This window comes from Halichoerus grypus, chromosome 9 (genome assembly GCF_964656455.1).
Source record: "Halichoerus grypus chromosome 9, mHalGry1.hap1.1, whole genome shotgun sequence".
Classification (NCBI taxonomy): Eukaryota; Metazoa; Chordata; class Mammalia; order Carnivora; family Phocidae; genus Halichoerus; species Halichoerus grypus.
Genome location: NC_135720.1, coordinates 74,674,032 through 74,684,691, shown reverse-complemented (window position 1 = coordinate 74,684,691; position 10,660 = coordinate 74,674,032). Strand labels below are relative to the sequence as shown.

At 42.5% G+C, this 10,660-nt stretch overlaps 1 protein-coding gene across 3 annotated transcripts; it reads left to right on the top strand.

Moving 5' to 3' along the window:
* The first annotated feature begins 2,565 nt into the window (after nt 1–2,565).
* Nucleotides 2,566–6,053, top strand: TPBG (trophoblast glycoprotein). Of its 3 annotated transcripts, none has more exons than XM_036079235.2 (2): nt 2,566–2,682; nt 3,760–6,053. In XM_036079235.2, exon 2 carries the CDS (start codon nt 4,100–4,102, stop codon nt 5,357–5,359), a length of 1,260 nt encoding a protein of 419 aa, XP_035935128.1. In that variant the 5' UTR covers nt 2,566–2,682; nt 3,760–4,099; the 3' UTR covers nt 5,360–6,053. The 3 variants fall into 3 exon arrangements, with proteins under 3 accessions (XP_035935128.1, XP_035935126.1, XP_035935127.1); XM_036079233.2 differs by lacking the exon at nt 2,566–2,682 and adding an exon at nt 2,897–3,047; XM_036079234.2 differs by lacking the exon at nt 2,566–2,682 and adding an exon at nt 3,467–3,598.
* The last annotated feature ends 4,607 nt before the right edge of the window (nt 6,054–10,660 follow it).

Genomic DNA, 10,660 nt, shown 5'->3' with positions numbered 1-10,660 from the left:
GTAGTTACTGATCTAAATGTCTTTCAATGAGGCAATTAAAAAAAATGTGGTATAATAATTCAAAGCATGGAATATTTTGTGGTCTTTAAAAAAGAAGACAGCAAACCTATAGTTATGGACACAGAATGATATGTGGTTGTCCTAAAATAAGAAAAATTATGAATAATGCATATACTATGATCCCATTCATATAAAAATAGCAGAAACAGAAGTAAAATATGTACAAGAGAGAGGAGATTGGAAAGATACACACATGTCAAATTGCAGTCAATGCTGTACATTGAAAGCTTTAGTTTCTGTGTCTATTTCTTCCACCAGGTTATGAGTTCCTTGGTTGCCAGATCAAATAAGGGGATGCCCAGTCAAATTAGAATTTCAAGTAAACAATGGATTTTTTCTTTTTAGTATGAGTACACCCCAAATATTACACAGGACATACGTATACTAAAAAATTATTCATTATTTATCTGAAATTCAAATTTAACTGGATGCTCTGTATTTTTTTTATTTGTGAATTCTGGCAATTCTACTTTAAGGAGACTATAAACTCTAATAAACTCTTCATCCTTGTACTCCTATCACTAGCATACTTAAAGATATACAGTGGTTGCATAATAAATCCTGAGAGGGAGAGTAGTTCAGGAGAGCACAATAATAACAGGCAATTTTGCTAAGTGTGTTACATATATTATCTCAATTCCAATGGAAATGCCTTAAAGTTTTATTAGTGGCCCTATTTTACAGAATAAGAAAGAGAGGTATACAGAAGTCACACAGTAAATGAGGGAGCTAGAAATGACCCCAAGTTTTTGGGTCCTGATTCAGCAGCCATAACCAGCTGCCAGTTGCCGAGAGGAAAGGGGGAAAGAGAACCAGGGGTGAGGCTTTGGTTCTGCACAAGTGCAGCTGAGCGGGACTGCACAAACTCCTGAACCTTGCTAGAGGTGGAATGTGGGCTATGTCGGAGGCCCAGACAAATCTGGGCCTGGTCCCCATATCCACCACTTATTCAAACAAGTTACATAATTTATTTTGACCTCAATTTTCTTGTCTGTACAACTGGATTCAGAGGACCTACCTGAATACTGGCACAATGAGTACAGGAGGTAATTTCTGTAAAGTGATCAGCACAGGGCTTAGCCGGTGAAAGAACACTCAGTCAATGCTAGTTATTATTGGCCCAGGACTCCAGTTTTTTCATTTGTAAAACAGAATAACATCAATAACAAGACAGTAGTGCTAATGATAGGGATATTGCCAAGTTGATTTGAGGATCAGATGAGAAATACATATTATCTTTATAAATTCTAAAGTGCTTCTTATTCTCCTTGAGTACTTGCTCTTTAGATCAGAACCAGAATTAATACCATGCCAAAGCATTACTACAATTTTTCCCCTGAGTAATTAATTTTGTTTTAAAAATTATCATACAGTAAAATCGACTCTTTGGTGTATAAAGTCTCATGAATTTTAACCCATATAGATTTATGTAACCACTACCCCAGTACAGATACAGAACATGACTATAGCTTTTGAGATTTTTTTCCAAAGTGTTTCATATTCTTGTTGCAAAACACTTTTAAAAATTAAAAAAAAAAACTTAGAAGATAACCATGAAGATACAAATTAACAAAACTGGCTTTTTGTGCAAATCTCTGCAGTCTCCAGCCCCTCTAGGTCTTGTCTGGGCCATTTTTGCTGTTGACTGTGCAGATTATCTCTTTCCACAAAAGTAATCAGGCATCGGCTTGAGAGTTGGGGCATTCTTTCAAGCTAAAGGCCCATGTCACAGGCACAAACTTCAGCATTCCTCATTTGGTCCTTTTTTATATTACCTTCCAGAACTTAATTTCCCCAACTATTTCCTCTATTTGCCATTTTCTCTCACAAATGAAGAGAATTTTCAAATGAAGACCTGGAATACCAGCACCTTTTCACCCTTTCAGGAAAATTATTGGGGATACAGAGTTATTGAGAGAGCAACAGTGGAGCCTTCAGGACCCTAAACCTCCGATATAACAGCTCCTCCAGGTAAGTAATCTATCCCTTTCCCCACTCCATCCTCTCCACCTACCCAGCCTACCCGGCACCCCCTGGGAGGATAGACTTCTGGACCAAACTTCCGTCCTCCAAGAGCGGCCACTTCCCATCCGCCACCCGACCTCGTAGGCTTTCCCAGTTTAAGTAACTTGCGCTGACACACCGTTGTCACATCCGCTTTTCTGGGTGACTCAAGTCATTGCTATTTGCCTTTTCTTTCTAAGATGCTTTGGCTGCTGTGTTCTTTCTTCCCTCTGCTTTTAATTTGGGGAGGAGAAAAGCTAATGAATCAAGAATGAATCTCCTCTCCAGTAATCCTTTTATCCCTCCTTAAAGTTGGCTCTCTCGGTTCTCAAGTTCCGTAACTATCCAAGAAGTGCGGGGGCGGGACAGGTGGGGACGCATAATTACACCGAGACCTCAAGTTGGCATGTAAGGAATCACTTTGGTGGGAAGACTTTCCAAAGCTCCCCTGCAGCTTGCTGAGCGTTTCTGCTGCTGCCGCTCTACATTTTCTGCTCATTTCTTGATGCTGGTGCTTCGCGTTGCTCTGTCACTCCTAAATCTATTTTGTTACGGCCCTAGGTGCCCAAATCAGGGTGAATTCCACGAGATTCACCAGCGGTTTTCTTCCTGTCCAAGGTAAATACAGTAGGCAAAATGAGGAACCACCAAAAGATACAGGGGAGGGGGGGAGAGAAAGGGATTCCCTCACCTTTTCCGGCACACTCCTTGTTAATTTCCACCAGGAGGAGGCGCGCGGCCCAGATCCCTCCAGTCTCCTTTCTTAAATCCCCCTACAGAGGGCTGCCAAGGTTGGCGGCGCGGCGGGAGACATCCCTCCGGCAGGCCTGGCTCTCCCCTGCCCCCCCGGGTTGGTTCTTCCCAGCGGCGGAGGCTGGGCCAGGGGCTGGGGTGCGAGGAGAGTCGGCGCCTGCAGCGCGGAGCCGAGAAGTCGCCGAGACTCTGGTGGGACTCGGTTGTCTCCGGAGGTGACGGGTGCGGAGGTGAGCGGTGGGGAGCAAGCGGCGAGGGCGAAAACCCGGAGGCGGCGCCGGCCCCTTCCCATCCTCTGGAGGGAGAGTAGCGTAGGTCCAGGTCCCACAGCCGCTTTGTTCGCGGCCTCTCCCCTCCTCTTTGGAGATGACTCGAACCCCCTCTGGAATCAGAGGGGCTCTCGGGGGCGCGGGCCGGGGGGGGGGCGGCGGCGACAGCTGTAAGGTCCTCCACTTCCTGCTAATCCGGGAAGGTACCAAAAGAGATCAAAAGACTCCTGTAACCTGAAACTTCCTTCTCATCCAAACCTGGACCGGGAGAGGTCCGGGCGGGGGCGGAGACCCCGGAAGGCAGGTCGCCAGCGGAGGCGGTGGGGGAAAGGAGCTGGGAGAGTGAGAAGTTTGGTCGGGAAGGCGCGGGGGATTAAGCGAGAAGTTAGACTTGGGGGACGAATCTGATCGGGAAAGGAGGAGGGCGGGAGGCTGGAAGGGTATATATAGTGTGGGCCTGGCAGAAGGAAGACTTTATGCTGGGTGTCTCGGGACGCGCGCCCCTCTCCCGGGTAAGGATGTGCGTGGGACTGGGGGAGGCGAAACCTGGACGGACTTTTGGAGGGAGGTCTTGGGAACCAAGTGGGGACGACTTGGCTTGGAGAGTCCGGCTCCCGCACTCGGCGAGCTGCGGCCGCCGCCGTTCCTCACGCTTCTCTCCCGCCTGCCCCAGGTCCCGGAGCGGATCAAGCGCGAAGCGCCAACAAAAGAGGCAAGGAGGTGCCACCCGGGGGCCGCGGCAGGAAGAGGAGCGGGAGGAGGAGCGCGGAGCTGAGAGTCCCGACCCGGCGTGCGTACTTTCTGGAGGGAAGGGGCGGGGGAATCAACCCCGGGAGGGGAACGCCCGGTGGCGAGGGGTTTAGCCAAGTTCCGGCTGCGGCGGCCCTCCTCCGCTCCCACGAGAGGAAAGTTTTCTCCAGACGCTTCCGGCCGACCCGCGCCCTCCGGACCCAGTTCCCGAGCCTTCGGAGCGGGCGCCGTCCCAGCCCAGCTCCGGGGAAAGCCGTGCCGCGATGCCTGGGGGGTGCTCCCGGGGCCCCGCCGCCGGGGACGGGCGTCTGCGGCTGGCGCGGCTGGCGCTGGTCCTCCTGGGCTGGGTCTCCTCGTCCTCTCTCACCTCCTCGGCGCCCTCCACCTCCTCCGCGTCGTTCCTGGCCTCCGCGGTGTCCGCCCAGCCCCCGTTGCCGGGCCAATGCCCCCAGCCCTGCGAGTGCTCCGAGGCTGCGCGCACTGTCAAATGCGTTAACCGCAACCTGACCGAGGTGCCCGCGGACCTGCCCTCCTACGTGCGCAACCTCTTCCTTACCGGCAATCAGCTGGCCGTGCTTCCCGCCGGCGCCTTCGCCCGCCGGCCGCCGCTGGCCGAGCTGGCCGCCCTCAACCTCAGCGGCAGCAGCCTGGAGGAGGTGTGCGCTGGCGCCTTCGAGCATCTGCCCAGCCTGCGCCAGCTCGACCTCAGCCACAACCCTCTGGTCAACCTCAGCGCCTTCGCCTTCTCCGGTAGCAACGCCAGCTTCTCGGCCCCCAGCCCCCTGGTGGAACTGATGCTGAACCACATCGTGCCCCCTGACGACGAGCGGCAGAACCGGAGCTTCGAGGGTATGGTGGCAGCTGCCCTACGAGCCGGCCAAGCGCTTCGCGGGCTCCAGCGCCTAGAACTGGCCAGCAACCACTTCCTGTACTTGCCTCGGGACGTACTAACCCAACTACCCGGCCTCAGGCACCTGGATCTGCGCAACAACTCTCTGGTGAGCCTAACCTACACGTCCTTCCGCAACCTGACACACCTAGAAAGCCTCCACCTGGAGGACAATGCCCTCAAGGTCCTTCACAATGGCACCCTGGCAGAGTTGCAAAGCCTGCCCCACGTCAGGGTCTTCCTGGACAACAATCCCTGGGTCTGCGACTGTCACATGGCAGACATGGTGGCCTGGCTCAAGGAGACAGAGGTAGTGCAGGGCAAAGCCAGGCTCACCTGTGCATTCCCGGAAAAAATGAGGAATCGGGCCCTCTTGGAACTCAACAGCTCCCACCTGGAATGTGACCCTATCCTCCCTCCATCCCTGCAGACTTCTTATGTCTTCCTAGGTATTGTTTTAGCCCTGATAGGCGCCATTTTCCTACTGGTTTTGTATTTGAACCGCAAGGGGATAAAAAAGTGGATGCATAACATCAGAGATGCCTGCAGGGATCACATGGAAGGGTATCACTACAGATATGAAATCAACGCGGACCCCAGGTTAACCAACCTCAGTTCTAATTCGGATGTCTGAGAAACATTCGAGGACAGAACAAGGACAGCTGTGCATGAGATGTAGACTTAAGCTTTATTCTGTCCTAGGCTTGCTCCACTTCCACCCTCCACTATGGACACCACTGACCTTGACCGAAAGCAGTGAAGTGAATTTGCTCCCTTGTTATGTGAAGTTTCTTGGTGTGTCTTGTTAATGTAAGACGATGAAAAACTGTGCATAGTGTTTTATCCTTTTCTTGGAACTCAACTCGTGTGGAGGGATTTTTCAAGTTTCAGCATGAACGTGGACTCCTGGCTGTTTCTCTTAGTACAAATTCGAGGTGTAGCCAGTGTGCCCACACAGATAGCATTCAACAGAAGCTGCCTCAACTTTTTTGAAAAAAATACTTTATTCATAAATATCAGTTTTATTCTCATGTACCTAAATTGTGGAGAAAATGAATGCATTCCATAAACTGCCTGCAGATCTTAGCAAGCTCTTCAAAGTAACTCCATAGTACACAGGAGCACCTGCATCCGAGAGCATGCTTACATTTTACTGCCCTACCTATTACAAAAAAATAACTTGCAACTTCAGATAACTTCTTTGACAAAGTAAATTACTTTTTTGGTTGCAGTTTATATGAAACTATACTGAAGTTTTTTTATAAACTGCATTGAGATCCAACAGACTGAATTGTTAAGAAAAACTTCAATAAAGATTCTTAAAAGAATTACAGTTGTGTTCAAGTTTGCTATTTGAAAAAAATGATTGGGGCAATGATGTCTTTGTTCTGATGGTAATTGAGGTATTAGTTGTAGCTGAAAATGAAAGTGAAGTAATGTCTTAAATAGACTTTGGAAATAGTTTTGAGATGGTGGATCCTTTCAGGACTTAAATAGAGAATTTGAATATTCATGTAATAGACTTCTCAGGGTCCCAAAGTTAATGCTATTCATGAAACAGTTTTGTAAGAGCATTGTAAAGTTGGTGAGAGGGGAGAGTTCTGTATGATAAACAGCTCACAGTTTGCAGCTTTTTCGAGGCTAAGCTGTTAGAATGGAATAAAGTTATTTACTTCATTAAACTTTCTATATGAAATTGTTTTATGGGTTTTTAGAGCAGAGTATGAATCAAATACAATGCAAATGTTTTAAAATGAAATGTCTTAAGGACACAATATTCTAAAATAAAAGATTTAAAAATGTAAATTAAAAGAACATTTCCTAAGATCATGATGTAAATTGGAACTTAGATTTTCTTGAGAATATTTTTTAAAAAATTTTTAAATGGAACATACGTGGTCAGTAGTTTATCAGAGATCCTACTTGTATGTTTAAAAAACTGTTATGACAGGATATGAATTTGAGGAAATAACCAGAGATAAATGTCTACATCCATAAACAAGTGTCTCAGCGAATCATAGGTTGTGTTCAGTTCATATTTAAGAATTGGGGAATATTTCAATTTTACCTAGGCTCTATATTAGTATATACACCTGTGTGAAGAATAAATCACATGTAGGTGTAAATAACAGCAATTGCTTAATCAATTGATACTATCGATAATGGACAAGATTTTTTTTTTTTCAGTTTATTTGCCAATGAAGCCTAAAAGTAAATTCCATTACTCTCCAAGCTATTATATAAAGTGACATTAGCCATTATTGCTTAACATACAGTGTAGGTAAACTTGCATCAATAAGTCTTAGGGCCTTCTTTCTCTTTAAATTATGTTCTACAGTGTTTTATATTTGAAATAAAATTTACATTGCCGTATTTTTATAAATGAAATAGGACTGCAGTCCTTTAGGTTCTAGAGATCTTTACCTATTCCTTCTTTGAGTTAAATTGAGAAGTTTTCAAAATAGGGCTAAAAATTTATGAATCTGTTCCTTTAGACTCTGTAGTCATAATACGAAGTTTTAACTAGATTAAGTTGGAAATATTATAGTATTTATTACTTATAGGAGATATTTCAGATCCTATAATTAATTACCCAAGGAAAGGTTAAATATATGGTACTTAATATTCCATTAAACATTTTAAGTGTTCACCAGGAATTCATAAACTGGCTGGCTGCCATTATTTCCTAGGAATGATGAAGGTATTAGCCTGCCAAAAATAGTGAAAACATCTAATAAATAAGGGCACATACACCATCTCAGAAATAAACTGATAGACTTTGACTGGTAAGTCTGCTGATTCTGTGGAAAACAAATTGTAATACTTATAGTCTATTTAGAAGAATTATTTCTTCTTCATCCCATGATAATCTTAACAGTTAAAAACCGAGCTCTAGCTAAGATCCAGGAGAGCAGTAGATTTCATTAGTCTAGTTTTTCTCATTCACTCACTGAAGCAGGATCCGGAATAAAGTGAAGGTGTTTTTGCCTGTTAGGTGGATGGCTTTTTTGAAGTAACCATTTCTTGCTTTTTCATCCCCTTGCTTCTTCCTCTGTATGAACTTCCCAACTTGGTACTGCTCTCTTTTCTTTCACATCACTCCTTGCTATTCTCCAATACATGGCAATAGAACATTCTTTGGACAAAAAAATATTACTGTTTGGAAACAGCTGTTACTGTGCAGTCGTAATACTCTAAGTCTAGAAACTCCTAAGACAGTCTGAGTTCCTTAGAAGATAGGTGCTACATAAATCCAATGAGTATAAGGGTATATAGGAAAAATGAAATAAAACTAAAAGTATCATAACTTTAAGTGTTTTAAACACTGATCTTTAGTACCATTATGCATTACTAATCCTAAAAACTTAAAGTAATCCATTTTAAAAAATTTATTTTATAAACTTGAAAATTTACTTAGAAAATTAAAGTAATGGTGATTAACATAACATAATAAAAAAAAATTTTAAGTATATTACCTACCAAAATAAGTTTTTGAGAAAAAAGTTTTGAGGAAAGTATATTTCCTCAGTTTGAAACAAAGCTGTTTCAGCAGAAACACCCTTCATTTATCCTTTACAAGTTTCATTTGAAGAAAGTTAGAAAAATACAAGCACTTGATAAATCCCTCAATTTAAAAAGGTATTAAAATGTCCAATAAATTTCTATTTAAAGTGCAAGATTATAAGATAATACACTATTTGACTGTGAATTGTAACCATCCTCTCTGCATGGAACCATTCAGTTTGATACATGAATATATATATATATATATATATATATATATATATATATATATATATATATATTTCATCAATTTTGCTGCCCCCTGTGATTCAGTGGTGGCCTGTAGGGCACAGTCATACCTTATGGCTGATGGATTTTTCTGACAAATAGGGAGAGTTTGAAGCACAGTCAATAAAAATTTTTAAGGGAAAAGGAGCTATGTAGATTGATACTGTCAATAATAGACAAGATTTCCTTTTTTTTTTCAGAAGTGGGGAAAGGATTGAAATAAATGAGTAAATCACGACTGGTAAATTCTTTTACATTATCTTGATTGGCAGCAAATGTGGATTATGCTCAGTATTTAATTAGAAACAACATATCTTTGTTTTCTGTCTTTTTAATTAAAGTAGATGTAAGAAAAAAAAAAGGCTCCAATGAACTGTGATTATTTCCTTAGGGATTCTGTTTTACTCTGCCCTTTTGGCCTAATGTTCCAATACAGGGCTTACCTTCTTGAGGACATTACTGGCTTTGCAGCTCTAGGTTGGGAGTCTTTCATATCATTTCTGCTTTCCATTTAAATGTTTTCTCCAAAGACTACACTAAGAGAGACAACCATGAGGCTTTGCAAGGTTAAAAACAATTTGGCATGTGCTTTCTTCCTGCTCCAAAATCCATTCAGTCATCCAGCCTTCAGAAAGCAGCACCATAAAGTGAAGACTGACATTTATTAGATGAGATTCAGGTTTCACTTTTATACTTGTGCGAGGATTTTTCATGGTAAAAGAGAGGGAAGGGAGGAAATTATATTTCTAGAAAATATATGAAAAATACCTTGACAATGTCTTTTTAAAATCTTTCAGTAATACTGCAGTGCTGCATTAGAAATAATTAAGAAAACATAATCTATATTGTCCAGGTGATCCTGTCTTCTTTGAGATGGAGAAAAACAGTCCTTTGAGGATGTTTTGTACAATTATTTTTCTGTTCTTGTCCTTATAAATGATTAAAAAATGCAAACTGGCTTCATTTGTGTTTTATCTTAAAACATTTTAGCAGCTCTAACTTGGTCATGGTTAAAAAAATCTAGATTTTTAAAAATATTTAATATGTGATTTATATACTTTTGACAGGAGTAAGAACTCAGTATTTCAAAATTGGAAGGGCTCTTAGATGTGTCAAGCCCAATTTTCTAGGCTACAGATGAAGAAACTGATAATTGTGACATAACATTATGTTACATAATGACAAGCAGGACTAGATCTCAGGGTTCCCAACTCTCCTTTCTCATGCTCTTTTCGCCACATGATGGCATTACTAATTACCTACCTTCAGATCTTTCAGTTCCCATGTCTAATATAAAAGGCAATTGCTGTGAATATATTAGTTTTATCGTTTTTGCTTTGCACTCATTCAATATGTTTTGGTTTGATCTAAATTTCACTTCCATTGCGTTAAAAATTACTACAATTCAGACCCCTCAATACGCCTTAAATATGTTTGAGATAATTTTTTTCATAGCAATCATACTACCATAAAGCTCCTCTGAGTCTGTGATAGGAACTATTTTGGAAATTTAATGGTGGTATTTCTTTTGAAAAGAAAAATAAAACTCTGGGAAGCTGTGCTAGCTTGTGTAATTCTATCTTTAAAAAAATGAGTTAGCTCAGCTGGTGAGAACATTAAACAAATGAGACCAAGTTCATGACCATGGAGACGGTCAATTTTGCATGCTCAGGTCTAGTCCCCCGGCCTGTGCCTGCTCCAGGTGCATGCTAGCACCCATTCTTTGAGGGCCTAGACCAAATGGAATCTAAATCAGTGCAAATCTCTACCACGCAGGAAAACCAGCGAGCTGATGGGCCAAATCCTGGCAGCAGTGCTGGTGATGTGTTAGTTTACTGTCTTGACCTACGCAGGACCAAACATGACAGTCCCTGTGTCCTCACTGTAGTATGTATACCACAGATCACAAAAGGTTTCTCACTTATGTGAATTTTAAGAAAAATCTATCATGAGTGCCTTTTAATGTATCACATGGGAAATTAGGTTTGCTTTGCTATTTAAAATGAAAATATGGCTTAAGGTTCAGGATTGCGATTACTCTATCACAAACTTGTATGTAAATGTTTATAAGAAACAAATGCAGTTTATGTTTAGCGGACATTTTATGATAATAGGATTTATTTGTGGTTCACAGTTTAATGTG

Bases quoted from the DNA above. Each gene is read 5' to 3' on its own strand.
- TPBG (XM_036079235.2), top strand. From the start codon at position 4,100: ATGCCTGGGGGGTGCTCCCGGGGCCCCGCCGCCGGGGACGGGCGTCTG.